The 17,654-nt window shown below is 29.4% G+C and overlaps 1 protein-coding gene across 4 annotated transcripts in view; it reads left to right on the top strand.

Annotated features, from left to right (window-relative positions):
• Positions 1-17,654, top strand: part of LOC142317341 (uncharacterized) — a 74,255-nt gene that overhangs the window by 2,357 nt on the left and 54,244 nt on the right. For 3 of the 4 annotated variants that reach the window (XM_075353821.1, XM_075353820.1, XM_075353822.1), the window contains exon 1: positions 7,295-7,409. Coding sequence is in view for 1 of the 4 variants with exons in the window: in XM_075353823.1 (XP_075209938.1) it covers positions 4,593-4,678; positions 7,295-7,409 (201 nt within the window). In the remaining 3 variants the exon portion in view is untranslated. Of the gene's footprint in view, positions 1-4,431; positions 4,679-7,294; positions 7,410-17,654 lie in introns of those variants that run through there. The other variant, XM_075353823.1, reaches the window with a different exon arrangement.

Below are 17,654 nucleotides of genomic sequence, written 5' to 3'. Positions count from 1 at the left end.
ATTTTTTAACTGACTATTACATATTTCATTAATAAGTTAGATTCCATATCTTTTTGCTCTGTCAATTGATTTCCTAAATTACTTCAAGAGAAATCTTTAACCTTTTTCCATCACAATGATCCGCGGTTGATTAGCGCTCCGTGAAAATATATTCGTATCTGATTGCCTCCCTTCTTAGTCTTATGCTACCTTCTTGTGAAAAAATTTTCAAAAAATTATAGTATATTAAAGAGATTTAAGAGATTCTTACAAAAAAGAAACCGTTACGATTGGATATTTTTTATGCCTGTAACAACAACAAAATTGAAACCGTACAAAAATTACGATAATTTAATTGCAGAATTTTTTTGCGCATTTCTACCGCATTTTTTATTAGCAAAATTTTTTTTCTTTGTGTTTATGAAACATAGTCTGCCGATTTTAAAAATAATATTTTCAAGCAAATCGGTTGAAAATTGGGCAAAATATGATGAAAAACCCGTGTTATAAATCACAGTTAGTAACATATATTAGTATAAGTGAATGTAGATTCAGAAAACTACATTTTATAAAAATCCCCCACCACTCAAAAGGCTATTCAGATTGACAAAAAACCATTTTTACTGTATACTGTTGTATTCATTACGAATCGATGTGTTACATGTTTACCGATATCATTTGTCAGTAAAGATATTTATAGACCTCAAGTAAAAGTGACGTATTTATGACCACAAATTTCTTTTTTTTTTGTATGCCGTATATGATAATTTATTATGGGTTTCAATACATCGATATGTTGCTAGTAAGATAAGCTATTTTTGTAAATAATAAATAAATTTGTAATTGTCATAGCAATTATAATACAGAAGTCTCACACACACAAGCACATTTCTGAGAAAAAAATGGTCATATTTTTTCTAGTCTAAGTAAAACATTTTACATCGTATAAACGTCGTTCAAATTGTGTAATAAAACTGATTCCTTTGTGAATATAAAATAAAATAACCGACTTAGATGCCATATAAAATGATTTTGTAATAGCGTTTTAAAACTGACGCCGCACATGACCAGTTCCAAGGCTACGTGATCTGAAAAGGTTAGAATCTTTGAAACTTATTTCAAAGAGTCAATTATCAAAATTAATAATATTAATTTTGATCCGATTCTTTGTCATAATATCTTTATTTTTAAATCATCTGTTTCATTACATAAAACATTGATTCTCAAACATTTTCGTCCACCTCTCAATTGAGAATCAAAAACTTTCTAGCGCACCTCCAACATTTTTAAACTTACCGTGTGTTAAAAATAATAATTGCAGTTGTTGTTTTTAAGATTTGTTCTTTAAAACGGTAATTGCAGTTACTGCTTTTAAATGTAGCATATATTTCTGAGTTGAAATTTATATTTTACTTTACATTTTAGTGTGGAATATCAGAAAACATAATTTTCACCTTTTTTTTAATCAGCCATTGCCTTCCTAGACTGCCTGAACACTCCGAATTTTCTGTGGGCCTTCTACCATCCCCCCCTTGAAGGCCTCCAGTGCCCACAAGGGGATATTATTGCCCACTTTGAGAATAACATAAAATATAACTTTACCTGTGAAATTTATGCAAATTATTTTTCTTGCTCCTATTTGACTTCTTTATTTGTTTTATATCTCTATTTTGTTAATAAGATGTTGGTAGCTTGTTTCATTCTGTTTAGAAAACAGGTTAAGAGGTTTAGAAAACGGGTTAAGAGGTACTGAAAAAAAATTGTGTGTATATATATATATATATATATATAATAAAAAATGTATCATTGTTAATTTAATCGCTAAGCAACATATTATACCACTTTTAATTTTTATATTAAAACACTTATATCACTTTTACTTCAACCTAAAGAGAGATAATTGTTTTATCTGTCTGCAAGTGAAGAAAAGAATACGATTTAATATAATATAAAAGAAAAAGAGAACAAAGAAGATTAATAAGTAAATATAACAGAAATTTAATTAATTGTAACTGCTAAAATCTCATATTTGATTTCTTAAAAAATGTTCAAGATTTTGAAATTCATTCTTTTATTACTACTCCTTAAATTATTGGTGGAAGCTATCTGCGGTGTAATAAGAACATTACTCATCTATTTACTAGTCATCCTGCTGGTTCGTCGTTCATATAAAATTTTACTCAAGTTCGCCAAAAAATTAAACGTATAAAATATTTTTAAATGACAACAAAATCTGAAGTATAAATCAAAATTCAAATAAGTTTATCTACAAATGTTATCTGCAAATTGATCAAAATTATTAAATATTTTATCGAATCTACATTGTTAAAAATTGTGTGATTTTTCAAGTTTTTACATCAAAATTGCTACTGAAATCTTCATGTTGAATGTACGTTGTTAAAAGTTGTAATGGTTTTTATACCTTCAGATCAAAATTTTGACTGAAATCTTCGTTGATGGCGAAAATTAATAGTAAAGATTCATAAGTTATAAAATCAAAAATAAACAGTTTTATGGGTTAATATCGATGATAATTTACAAGTTATAAATCAAAATTCTGATAAGTTTATCTACAAATTTTATCTGCAAATTGATTAAAATTATTAAATATTTTATCGAATCTACATTGTTAAAAATTGTGTGATTTTTTTTCAAGCGTTAAATTAAAATTCCAACTAAAATCTTCGTGTTGAATCTATATTGTTAAAAACTGTGATTTTTCAAGCCTTCAGATCAAAATTACTACTGAATTCTTCATTCATTAATATTTATTGTAAAAATTCAGAAGTTCAGAATAAAAAATAAACTATTTTTTGGGATTTACTTTCATGATTACATCAATTTAATCAGGATTTACAAGCTATAACATTTTATTTCTATGTGTCTTAAATAATTGTTTTTAATAAAATTAATTTTTTTTTAATTTTTGATCTTTTCTTTTGTATTTTATAGTAATTCATTTTAATAACCTTGAACATTTTTTATACATGTTATACAAGAAATTCTTTTAAAAAAAACACATTTGTGGCATAAGAAAGTGATGATGAGCTTTTGTTGGTTAAACGAGATTTAATTCAGGGCAGCTCGATCTTGCTAGATACCCCCTCCAGAGCAGACTAGCTGTTACACAACGGCCTCGTCTATCAATGGCAGGTCATAAAATTAGGTATATCCTGCTGTAGAAGTATCTAGGTGTTATCCTTGATTCAAGGAGCACTTTAAATATGCTGCCAAAAATGCTTGTTCTGCTTTCTTTGGTGTGAAGAGAGCTGTTCACCCCGACTGGGAGCATAATTTCAGAACCATGCTGTCTGGGCTCATCAAATGAGGTAAAAATATTATAGGAATATTTCGTTGAGAGCCCAGCATCTCCTGTTATCTGTGATTAGTGCCTATAGGGCTGTCTCTCAAGAGGAGGTCCTTGTTATTTCTGGTACTAAACTCTACTTCTACTATCTACTTCTGAAATTATTTTCTCAGTATTTCTCACATTAATGTCTATATTAGTTAATCTACAGTATGCAGCATTATTTTGTTGTTAAATATCTTCTGGTTGTTAACCCACCAAAAGTGCTTAAGAATGAAAAAGATTGAAAGGAAGGGTAGCAAATTGGAGTGATTAAATTTCCTCTATTTACTTTAGTTGTTACTTTCAATTTTTTTTTTTTTTTTGTTTTTCCTTTCTAGTTATTACTTTCAGTAATATACGTATTAGTATTTTATATAAAATATTAATGTATTTATACTAATGGATAAACAGTAAGTATTACTATTACTCATAAAAATTTAGAGATCTCAGTTGATGCACAGGGTAGAAATGGATGCTGGACAATCTGTAGGATTTTGTCTTCTTATGTTTACCTACATTACACTGTTCCCTACACTGTACTATTAGCAGTACCATCACTACTTCAGACATCCTAGTTAGATCTACTGCTCATTTGTGTGTTTACACTATCTAAACTTTGATAAGTTATAATGAAATTAGAGTATGAAATAATATAAACTCTATCCTTTACAAACTGATGATTTTGCAACACCTGGGATGTTTCATTGAAACTGAAGATTATTTAAGTATAACGTTTAAGTTCTATCACAGATATTTAATTTCTTGATGTACTTACTAGTGGCTAATGACCATATGTGCTGATTGCACCTGTGAATATTTATTACAATTAAAGAAATAAATGAGAGTTAAAAAAAAATGTTTATAACTAAGAGGGTTTCTTAAGTAGTAATAATAAAATGTGATGAAGATCTGCTAATCTACTAACAAAAATAAAAAAATTATCTTTATTTCTTCTGAATCTTTCTTTAATAGATTGTAATGTTATAAATAGCTAAGTAATGATAACGTGTGTATAGTGTTTCAGTTGTTATATTAATAACCATATTGTTGAATGGTTATTAAAAATCATAATTCACACAGCTAATTTGTTTTAATTTTTTCAGCTTCAGAGCCACCATTACATGCACCACGTATATGCAAGTGTCAAAATGGTTATTGTGAAGAAGATAAAAATGGAGACTTGTATTGTAACTGCTTCCCAGAATTCAGAGGACAGTTTTGTGATATTTATATACAGCGTGCCAGAGTACCTGCACTTGGAAATATGGCTGCTCTTCTAATACCTTTAACATTGCTGTTAGTTGTTCTTGTTGCAGCTGCTATCTATATTGTTATAAGAAAGAGGCCGTTGTAAGTTTTCATTAATTTTTATTTTAACTATTAGTAAATATCTATTTAGTGTTTCCTACTTAAAACTACAAATAAAATCGTTTACCCCTCTAATCCTTCTCAAAGTACATATTTATATAATAAATAAATTATTAAAAAGTAAGGGATGAGGTGGCTGTATTTCTGCATACTCTATGTATGCGCCAAGGGGCAGCAGGTTCTGAAAGTGGCAAGATAAGATTTTAATATCACGTTCCTAAAATAAATTAGATTTGCTGTTGAACAAAAAAAAAGGCATTTGAGGACACAATTTAATTAATTTAATAGTAAACACGCCTGTGTCAAAAAAAGTTTTTTTAGGGGAGATTTTTAGGGTATCTTGAAATAGGGCTTACGAAAAAGAAAATATAAACTTGTTTGGTTTTCCTTACTCAGTCCATTTGAAATGAATCAAATGTATTACTGTAGTATGAAACTTAATAATCAGTCAGTTTAGCTACATAAATCAATTACCTTTTTCAAGCTATGCACAGCTGATTTAGTGATATTAGTTGTAAGATTTTTGTGATATTAGTTTTAAGTTTTATCTCCTTTTTTAGTTTTAAGTTTTATTTATTTTTAATGTGATAGTTTTTAACATAGTTTTAAGTTACATATTAGTGTTTTTGTTATCCGAGAATGGGCCTTTTACACCCATTCCGGATTTTGTTTCTGTGATAGTAGTTTTAAGTTTTAATTTTATCTAAAAACTTTAAATTATTTTTATTTATTTATTTTCCGGGCGATGATAACGTTCAACCGTTTTTCGCCCTAAAAAAAAAACAAAAAAAAAACAGCTGATTTAATTTTTATTGTTTTTAAATGGAAATATATTAATTCATAAATGGATATAACTGTAATTCAGATTTATTTTGATGAACTAATTTTCACTATGTAGGAAACAAAATTATATAATTTTACATTAGTGTTCAATAACAGAGATGAGATTAGTTATTGATGCTGTGGGAGGAACAGTGCTTAGGAGGCACTATTTAATTTAGTACATCAAGTAATCAAAATATGTCAACAATAAAGAAAAAAACAAGCAACTTAATATTTTGAATTGTCAGATGTTTTCTTAATGTAACTTAACCAAAAATGAACAATAAGATAAATAAAAATGTTAAGATTTATTAAATAAAATTTGAATTTTCTGCCACTAAAGCATTTATAAAAAACACAATAAAATTGAGAAAAAATAATTTTAATTAGTCTTTTATAACAATACAAATGATAGCTGAATGGCTCACCTACCAAGTAAAAGGTAGTACTTTCAAAATGTGTTACTTGACTAGCATTTTAAAGAATTACAAAAAATTATTACAATAGTGAAAGGAACTTCTTTTTAGGAGTGTTATATGCATTAAACTATGTGTACATAAAATTAAACACTGTATTCAATAAATTTTATTTAACTGAAATTGAGTTACTGGTTTAATTATGTATTATATAATGCGGAATTATATTTTTAAAAATGAAGTACTTTTATTTCTTTATTTTGTGATTACTCTACTTTGTAACAAGCCATTAGTGTAAATTGCAGGTAATTAGTTGTTCTTGTCAAATTACACATCAGTCATTCTACAAGGAGTGATGTTAATTAAACCTGAATAACCAACCAAATTATAAATAATATTGACATCAAACCCTGTAAAGAAGACAATTGTAACAGTGTAAATGTATTCTATGTAATTTATCTTCTGAGAGATGGATTTTAACTATTAGTTTTCAAAACTTTTCTCATTAATGAGAAAGTCTCCTCCCTGCTACTCTTTCATTATATACTTGTCTGATGTATGCATTACAATTTACAAAGGTATTTTAATATATCTGGTTCATTATTGCTGTAAAAGTTGGGTGTTATTTGAGTACGTTACGAAACATTTGTTTTGTTGTTTATTTCCTTTACAGCATTTCCTCAATATTCTGTAAGTTTTCAATACTTTGAAACAGTGCTACTTTCTTTTTCTCATATTTTCTCAATCAATAAAAACACTTTTAGCTTTAAAAAAACAGAAATATTAGAACACCTGTTAGAGTAGATGATCAACAAAATGTTAACTTCTTTACCAACTGACCAGTGATGTATAGGATGTCTATACTGAAATATTTTAAATATCTTTAATAAGTAAGATGTCAGCAGAAATAAGAAAGAAGTAATAAAAGTAAGAAGTTAGTTGTTATTTGTGCATTAATAGTTGTCTAATGTATGCATTACAGTTTAAAAAGGTATTTAAATTTATCTGGTTACTTGCTTTTAAATTTTAAATTGCTTTAAAAGTTGTGTTATTTGAGTACAATGTTCAAAAAGTACAATGATCTAGAATGGAGAAGTTATTTTCCTTCATGTAACAAACCTAGTGAAGAATATTTTAATTATTTTATCTGGAATTGATATTTTTTGTTGTATTCAATAATTACCTTTGGTTATTACTGAGAATAACATACTCTATGTAAAAAATAATGCCATAGTCACTATTCTAATGTAATTGTTACAAAAAAATTAGTAACTTAAGAAATTGTTTCAACAAAAATTAATTTCATCAATAGCACGCATAGAATTTTTTTCTACAATTAACAATTATTTTCTGTTTACAGTGGGAAAGGAACTGGCTTAGGCGGCCTAACTAATTCACAAAGCGTTTCCTTTAGACAAGGTACAAATGTAGAATTTGGTTCTCCTACTTTCTCTAGCAATGGTCTTCCAATTGGAGTAAGTATATATTTATGGATTATAAATGCAATGTTTTTTTCTTAAATTACTGACTTGTATCTATAAAATAGTTAAAAATTAATTTTTGTATGATGAAAAGATTTTTTTAAATATCCATGAAACTTATTTGTCCTCTGATGGTATGAAACTGGTATATGATTTTTACTCTTTTTTTTGTTAATATGAATTTTTTCTTTTTAAAAGTTATAACAGGTGAGATGTAGCATGACATGAAACTATAGCACAATCATTGCAGAGGGGGGGAAATTATCCTGTTATCCAAGGAACAGTATAGAAGTTGTTCCAGCACCAAGAATTTGTTGATAATCTTCACATTTCAGATGTCCATCAGGAAATTGACCATGAAGTTCAATATACTAGAGAGAATTTTAACAGTAACACAGCAGCAGGTCATGGATGCTTAACCTGTTTTGAGTTTTCAGTAAAATACATTCCACAATCCTTTTATCTGAGAAACTTGCCTCTGTAGATTTTTTCACTTTTACAAAATTAAAATCAGTTTTGAAAGACTGCCATTTTTAAACAATCAGAGAAATTTTGGTACACAGAGTACCAGGAAGATTATCACAGTGGAAAAAAGTGCAGGGAAGCGCTTTGATGGTGGAGGTATGCTACAGTAACATGTATATTACCAAAAAATATTTTTTTAAAATAATGCTTGATTTCTTTATAGAAAGCTCTAGGAGAAGGTAAAAACTCTAAACAAACACTAAGTTTGGAGTATTTAACAACAAATACTCCATTAGCAGCGCAGAATAGACTGAAATAGGGGAAAAGCATTAAACAAGGTTAAATATAAATAATAGATGATCTAAAAAATATATTTCACATAGCTTAAAAAACTTATAAAAATTTGGTTATGAAATAAAAACAAAATACATATGAGGTCAGTAAATTAAGTAATGGGACTGGTTCAGAAAAACTTTTTATTTACAATCCAGTAAGTTGTACATGGACTCTATCACCTTCAAAATAGTTCCCTTGGGAAGCCACTTCAAACGGTTTTCCCGCTCATCATAGCAGTGTTGGGAACTCAGAAACCAGAATATTCTTCAGATGGTCGGTTACATATTTTTTTGTTTTCTACTGTTCCAAAATTGTGTCCATTGAGGTGTTTTTTTAAAGTCAGGAACAGGAAAAAGTTGCAGGGACTCAAGTCAGGGTAATACGGTAGTCGAGGAACTAACTACAGGAATATTTTTCTTTGCCAAAATCTCATTAATTGAGAGTGCAGTGTGACAAGGTACATTGTCATGATGTAGCATCCAGTTGTCTTTAATGGCTGGTGTCAACTCTTTTCTGCAATCTTTTAAGAATTTCTCAGTAAACATTTTGATTTACAGTCTGTCATGTAAACAAAAACTCCTTATGGACAATGCCATTACTAACGAAATAAATTAAAATGATTTTGATTTTTGATTTACTCATTTTTGCTTTTTTGGGATGTGGTGAGTTTGAAGTGTGCCACTCCTTGCTCTGGTGTTTTGTTTCTGGGTCGTAATCAAATATCAGAGATTCATCACCATAATAACATTTTTTAGAAAATCTGGATCAGTTTCAATTCGCCCTAGAAGATGGCGGCACACTTCCACTCTGTTATTTTTCAGTTCAACAGTGAGTCTTCTTGGGACCAATTTGCATAAATTTTTTCATGTCCAATTCGTTTGTGAAAATTTGATGGACTATGGTATGGTTCAAATTCAATTGTTCTGCAATCATTCTGACAGTTAATCATCGGTCGTACCGTATCAAGTCACTGATTTGCTCAACATTGTCGTCACTTTTTGACGTTAAACATCTTCCAGAACAAAGATCGACCTCGATCAGCTTTGTCTGACGAGGATAAAAGTCCTACTGGAGAGAACTGCAAATCTTTAGACTTGAATTCTAAAAATATTAGATTCGTTGTTCTCCGAAATAGTCAGGAAGATGACTCCCTCCAACAGGTTTCACCTTTCTTAATAAACAAAACTATAACAGGTGCAAGTGGCTCCCCGAAGAATATCAGGAAATTACGTGATGGATCGATTCTGTTTGAAACATTCAACGATGAACAGAGTCGATATATCTTACGTCTCCGTAATATGGGTGGTATAAATATAAGTGCAGAAAGCCACAAAACGTTAAATACGAGCCGGGGTGTAGTTTTTTGTCGAGACCTTTTAGATATAGATATCACTGAAATAGTTGATGAGCTTTGCCACCATTGATTGAAGTGAAACGTATAATGAAACCGCAGAACGGAACGGAAGAACCGACACCGTCTCTTATACTAACATTCAATCTCCCCTGTTCCACCAGAGAAGATTAAAGTGGGTTACCTCTCGGATCGCGATGTAAATAATGTAAACAGAAAACAAATAAAATTTTAAACACGTCGACTTTTATTAATAATAAAACAGATTAATTAAATAAAATATTTTATTAAAAAATACCATTCATAAAAGATAAATATTAATGCAACACAACCTCCTGGTTGTTCCATCCAATAAACAAAAAAATTGCGCAATAAAAATATTGTAAAATATAGTAACACTGTTGCAATGGTAATTTTAAAAGACTAATTATTATTATAAAATTATATTGCTCATACAAAAAAGGTGTAATACAACATTATTTTAAGGACATTCAACAAAAATTTACAAAGAATGAAAAAATATAATTTCCTCAGAAGTAATATTATCTACTGTACAATAAAAATTCACAAAACATTGAAAATTAATAATAAAAAATGATAAAATAGCAGAAAAGTATTCTAAACTAAATTTTTCATTAAAAATAATTACTTGTGTTTTGAATAACATTTTGAATTATTTCCTCTGGTGTTTTCATAGCAGGTGTATGCCATCCTCTTTGTTAAGCTATAATAACAAGAATTTTCTTTTGGTTTTGTACCATCCATACCTATACATCTTTTTATAGTCTTACTTCAATATAGAATGCAGTGATCTGTGTTTTTAAGTTGTGACCCTTTCTTGAATCCCAGTAAGCCTTAAAAATTTACTTCCGTTGTAATTCAGTAATTTTTTGATAACGGTTCATTTTACACATATACGGAGGCTTAATTTCTTTTGCAGCCACTTCTTTGCCTTTTTTATTTGATTGCTTTCACAAGCTAAGTATTTCTGTTTGCTAATATTGCAAGTCTACTGTTCAATTTTCTCTATCATTTTTGACCTTGCTGTTCAATAACTGTTTTAATTAATACCTTTCTCTTAGGTTTATGGATTTCATTCTCTGAATCAGATCTTACATTTGAAGATGGTACATAATCTTCATCCTCTTAAGTATTTTCAGTCACAAATACATGTCTTTTCTAACAAATGTGGCTCTGTAACTTGATCATTTTGAGAGCAATTGGGAGAAGCTGAGGTTACCTCATGGACTTGTTCATTTGAATCATTTGAAAATAAACGATTTATTTATCATTTACATTAATTTTCTACAGCAAAATTTTTTTACCTATTTTTGCACAATTACAGTCTGAATAAACCGAAACCTTTATAATTGTGCAGCTAGTCAAAAAATGGAATATTTTACCGTGTTTGTTAATTAAAATTAACAATTTCAAAATACAAAATATTGAAAGCCTTCAAAAAACAAGAATAATTAGCGTAAGATTGATACAAAGCATTTACAGTAAGATTATCCCAAATGCCAGGATAGAATTACCCACATTAAAGCACGGATATATATTATTATAACCAGCTGTGACCACAACATGGATAATGTGAATTTTATAGGTAATGTAATTTCTATAAAAAAAAGTTCCCTGATTTCTTTATTTACTTACTAATGATTCTTAACATATATTTAATCTTTTGTTTAAAAGCTGATTTTTCAATTTCAATTACTCAACAATCAATTTCATGATAAGCTGCATATTACTGGCCTAACAACTATTACTGGCAGAATAGGGGACCTAAAGGAAGTGGCACTAAGATTTTCATAATCTTTGAGTGTAAGCTGAAATACAATTGCAAGGGCATAACTGTTTCAGCGCGTGATGTTACAACTGTTTTAACTTTTTTAACATATTTTAAACGCTAATTAAAAACTATTATTTTAACAGACCATATCCCATTCAAGAGAATAAATATTATTATTAATAAATAATAATAATAATAATGAAATGTTTATTATTTATTTACTGATATCCTAATAAAAAAGACAGTTGGAAACACCATTTTACTATTAATTTTCCTTAGTAAGCCAGACATGGGAAGTTTCTTATTCTTGAGAGAAAAAAAATTGTAGCAAATAACTGTCTATGCTGTTTTTGTAGTCCTGTCAGCTCACCAACATACTACAATTATGCTTATGAGATCTAACAGACCAAGTTTTTTATCTTATATTCTGTAATATACTATATTATAGAATATAGTATAATAATAATAATAATAATATAGTATATTGAGGGGTTTGTTGCTAAATGACAGAGGAAATAGTTTCAAAGGAAGTATCCGAGTTAATAACTGAATTCAGAGATATTCCATTTCCAGTTAGCCATTTCATACTAATGTTTCTAAATGTCCTCCACAAATATTCAATTTAAATGATTGTTCTTTATCCTAGATTATGATACAACAGAATTGTGTAATATTTCAGTAACTATTAAATTTTATTGTAAAATTCTAACAGTTTTCTTTTCAATATTTCAAGACAGGATTGCCCTATTCAGTTTTATCTGACAGTGGTATAAGTTCCTGGTATGATTCCAGGTACACTTAAATTTACAATTCCTCTCTACAACAATAATCCAGGAGTTGCTATCACTGCAGATTGTTACCACAGGTATTATTTATTTTTGAAAAAAAAAATTAAGAAATAGATATGATTACATAAAAACAACTCTATGGGGTAAATAAAATCAGATAAAATTATTTTATTTCAGGTCATTATTTTAGCGAAGAGTAGAAATTAATCATTCATCAAGAAAAATAAAAAGATCTTTTTGGTTATATTTGAGAGATTCAATTTTCATATGTAAAAAAAAAACAAATACTGATTTCTTTAAAAACAGATTTTCAGATGTCAGCAACTATTATCAGAAACAATTTTATTTCATAAACATGACTGATTTTTTAAATAATTAGACCTCATCCTCATCTCATTGTGCCATGTGGGAGGGGGGTTGCTTATTGTTCCCTAGTTTAACAGATTGCAACATACACATTTTGAAATAAAAGATTCTCATTACCCTGAAGTTTCTGTTTCAAATCTGGGTACTGTATTTTCAGTATATTTTATATCTTTGTAGGATACTGAAACAAATATACTTATATCTAATATCTGAAAATTTTGTTTTGTGACTGTACTTTTTTATCTGATTAATGATTTTAGTAACATCAAAAAATGTTTTGGTAATGAAGTCATGTCTGGACCTTCTGTAATACATATTCTAGACAATCATTTCTAATTTTTATTTTTATTTTTTTATTTTTTTTGAGCTTTATTTATAACACTAATTTTTAACTAACAGGAAATGATTTAGATTAATCCAAACACATGATCTCTCTTTTTTGTGGGCTTTTCAAAATGTTATTTTTCCTAGGATTTCATTTCTGAATATTTATTTAGGTAGATGGTATTTCTCAGTCCTGATAGTGACAAAGGAATAAATAAGCAAAATAAAGTTTCTGTTTTTAAGATCATAATAGATCATGAAATTGACATGTGATTTAATGTTTCTCTTTCAATTTAGTTGTGTTCTTTTCATAATTGAGATCAAAAAATTACATCATAAAAATAAAATAAATTTTTAAGCAAGATCATAGTTAAAAAGAAGGGTTTTAAATTAATGAACTAGAGAATGATTGTTCACAAAAAAGAGTATCAATGAATGCCAGCAATAAGAGCGGCAAGTCAATCATGTTTTTTTATTTAGTTTTTTTAATGATATAATGGACATCAAGAAAAAAAGATTTAGTCATACATATTTTCAAACCTTTTATTGCATACATGTTAAAGAAAACACATGTAATTATTAATTTATTATGTACGTCCCTGACACATTTAATAAAATATATATGGTTTTTGTAAAATTTAAGTGTAATTGATTGGATTTATGGGAACAAACACAAGTTTTAAGTTAACTACATTACCAATTCTCAGGCGAACCTAGTCGGTTAAAAAATCGGGATTACCTTTATATATATATATATATATATATATATATATATATATATATATATATTTTTTTTTTTTTCTTTTCTTTCATACCGTTTTAAATAATCTTTATTATCAATAAAATTGATAATTCTATTATTAATTGAAGAAATATGTTTATAAGATGTCTTTTGTTTAATTGATAATCAGTTATACATCTTTCATCTGCAAAAAAATTAAAAAATCACTTTGAAATAATACAGATTATTTTATAATTGTAATTAAAATTAAGATTATATAAAAGAAATAAATATTACCTAGATACATTTTTTACAAAAAAGGAAAGAAGAAGATTCTAAAATCTGAATCACAGAAGCTGCAGGAGGATCTGTTAAGGAGACAATGAATTTTGCAATGGAACTGTTCGTTGAAACCGTTAATGACCTACTATCATCGCCGCTAATCAAGGCCAAGAAGATGGGACGTATAAACATTGAGGTTGTACCGCATGGGATCCTAAATGCCTTCAAGGGAGTAGTTGTGTGAAGGGATTTGTTGAACACCACTAAAGACGTAATTGTAGAGAAACTCTATGGAAAAGGAATTGTTGCATGTTGTCGACTGAACACGCGACGCAACAAAGAAGTATGAGAAAAATAAACGCTGGTTTTCATTAAAAGATTTTAGCCCATTCATTACTATTACAGTGTTTTGGATATCAGAAATTCGAACATACAGCGGCATGATGCATTAGGAAACAAATCTGTTCTTGTTGTGACCCATTATATCCAGATGACCCGTGCAGGGATCCGCCGGTTTGTGTCATCTCCCATGGGCATCACTCTGCGAGATTGTGAAACTGTACAATTTATAAGGAGAAATTACCAAGCCAAGAGATAAAGGCTATTTAAAACGTCCACTACTTCGAAGCTAGAAATTTCACCGAATGTTGAGTCTTATGCTCAAGTTGCTGCAGCACCTGCAGATTCCTTTAAATTAAAATTCACAATCTCTGAACTGGCACCAGATCTAGTGAACATGGTGAAACGTATCATTAAGGACAAGTTGAAAAATTGTCCTTTACAGAAATTATTCCAAAGCCAACACTGAAAAAAAGCGGATGTTTTCAAACCAAAGTTGTTCCAGACCTGAGAATGAGCTCTCGACCGGTCAAAATGGAAGGAAAGTAAACTAAACAGCACAAGTCGTTTAAGCATAATGCACCAACGGTAAAAGTTGAAGAAGAGAAAATGCCCATTCAGGGAATCAGGAAAGAAGACGACGTGATAATGATTGTTGGAAGAGAGAGTGATGGACAAACATCGATGGAGCCCCGGAAAGCTCGGAGGCCTCTAAAACAAAGAGTGAGCTTTTTAGCCGCCCCATGCAATGCTCACTGGCTCAGTATCATCTAATGCTGGCAGTAAAGTATTCTCTGATATATATTACGAAGATGGATTGGAAGATTCCATTTCAGAAGGCTCAGACAGCCTGGAACACTCTAGAATCAGAGGTGGAGGCCATCAGGAAGATGGAGAAAAGAAGCAAATAAGGATGGTCTAATAAGGATAGGCAGCAGATGTGCGTGTAATAAGTTCTTTTGATTAATTTCATGAAAGGATGAGTTTTTAATAATTGAAAGACTTTAAAGCAGTTTAGATAAATTTGACATTTCTTTATAAATTAAATATATGTTTCTTACTGGCAAGAGCTCGATACACGATACGTAGAAGGTTCGATACCTTCTACGTATCGTATTCTAAGGAATTAATGTCCTATGAGAAGTCTAGTTTTGTATAATCTGTTTGACAAGACTAGTTTCTTCTGACTAGGTCGCTAGTTATTTTAACAGGAAGGGAAAGAATTTTTTATGTTCTTTGTTTTTCGGGAAAAAGCTAATGACCACGGCAGTTGATGCCCGAAAAAACATTATTTAGGTACTCTTTTGTATTTCTTTAATTTAGTAGTTTTATTAATTTTTTCAAACTGGCAAATTATTCTCTGTTGAAAATATGTACATATAAAATAGAACTTTACCATTATTTAAAATTATAATGATATATAATTTATATCTAAGATATATTTTAATAATGATAATAACTAATATATATATATATATATATATAACTATATATATATACAGTTACAAAACCACTTAGATCCAAAATTTTCAGCTTTTACGTTTTTGCATTTTCTAACAGTTTACCATCTCGTACATGCACCGTAAATATCATACGATTTAAAACCAGACATCCTTAAAAAATCACGTATAAAGTCACCGGTTTGTTGCAAAACCAGATAATGTTCCAGTTAACCTTGAATCACAGACGATATCGCATGGCTCGAACCCTTTTTGAGGCTGTGTAATTAATTGAGCTGAAAGTTGCAAGCCGTATTCTTAGTATCCACCTGTGGCGGCTCATAGCTAAAATTAGTGGGGGTGCTGCTCCAAAAAAAAACTTTTCTGGGCCTTTTCAAGGCCATGGTTAAATTTTTCTGTAAAATAAAAGAAACGAAAAAAATGAATCAAATATAATAACTGGAAGCAGGATAATAATCAAATTCTACATTTTTATCACATTCAAGAATATAGTACACTGTTTTTAAGTGCAATCTGCTTAAATAGTCTGTTTAGCCGAATAAATAATATAATGTTAAATAAAACGACAACTTAAAATGTTAAGAACACTATAATGCTTAAAATCACTATATTCCAGTGGAGCTTAATTTAAATTTCTATGTACGCAGAAAAAAATACATAATTAGTTTATACTAATTACCTTCTCTTTCGCCCTTCCAGTGTGTTTTTGGACAGATTTGGCATTCAAAGATCCCTTGCTTTCCATCTTCTGATCACTACTGAAACAACTAAACTACTTATATATTTCTTCCACCGACTAAACTAGAAAAGGAAACGAACAAGGAACGTTCCATATACTCTTCCTTGTAGCCTCGCATGAAGCTTTCTATGTGCGCATGCACCCAACAGCCAAACACCACTCCGCTGGAACTGTGAAGCGCACAGTTCCATACAAAGATCTTTGTATCTTTTTCATAAACTGGGGGATGGCTACTGACATTAAGCTTCCGCAGTGCCTATATGCGAGCCACCATTGGTGTCCACGTTTTGATATTAAAAGTATAAGAATTTGTGGTTATTTTAATAATAATAGTTAATAATTCGACTGGAGTATTATTCTGAAGTAGTTATTTAAAGGAAAAAGCTTAAAAACGAAAGACTATGGAAGCGAAATATGGAAAAAAGACAAAGCTGTATGTGATATTAGGATTTTTTATTTTTAAACAGGTGTAGACCTACAGTTAAGAAAGCAGTTTTATAACATTAATTTTTATAGCCGAAGCAGTCTTAACGCAGGCTTTTTACTGTTAGATGCATAGCCTAATTTTAGCAATTTGCTCGTGTAGGCCTATGCTATTACTTTTTATGTTTGGTTATTCTCTATAAGGCTTCTAGTGCTGTACAATTTAATATTCCTTTGTTATTCGTATTGAGATACGTTAGATTTAACAATAAATTTTCAGTTTATAAAATATGCCTACATGTTTTATATTTTTCTAAAGGTTTTGCAAATGACTAAAGCCCAAGGTTTTTTCACAAATGGGGAGCTCCCGGAATGCCCAGAAGAATAACTTACCATCATAAAAAACAGACTTATGAGTGCAACAAAATTACATGAAACTGAGACAAGATAATTTTATTGTAAAATATGCAGAAACCAGTATTCCAAACAAATAAAACCGTACTGTTATTAACAGAAAAAGAGCTTGTTCCTTGTCCACAAAATATTTTATTTTTAAAGTCCGTAAGAGAGATAAGGTTTAAATATGCCAGAAGGCATATACACTATTGGCTTGATACACTATTGTTATCAAAAAATAATGTTACTAATGTTATTTACTCTCCAACCCAGTGGGTTAGCTTACTGGGTATTGTAACAAGTTTTCTTTACTCTAAATTAAATAACTAGGTTACTGATGTTAAAGTATCATGGTGTTGATTGACAAGTTAAAGATTAAGATGTGCATTAATTGTTATAATTACATAGTTACTATGTACAACATATAAAAATCCAAATTATTCTGATTTAAAATTGA

This window comes from Lycorma delicatula, chromosome 1, assembly GCF_047948215.1.
Source record: "Lycorma delicatula isolate Av1 chromosome 1, ASM4794821v1, whole genome shotgun sequence".
In the NCBI taxonomy this organism is placed as follows: domain Eukaryota; kingdom Metazoa; phylum Arthropoda; class Insecta; order Hemiptera; family Fulgoridae; genus Lycorma; species Lycorma delicatula.
Note: the sequence above shows the minus strand (reverse complement) of the source record. Positions and strands in the feature narration are given on the sequence as shown.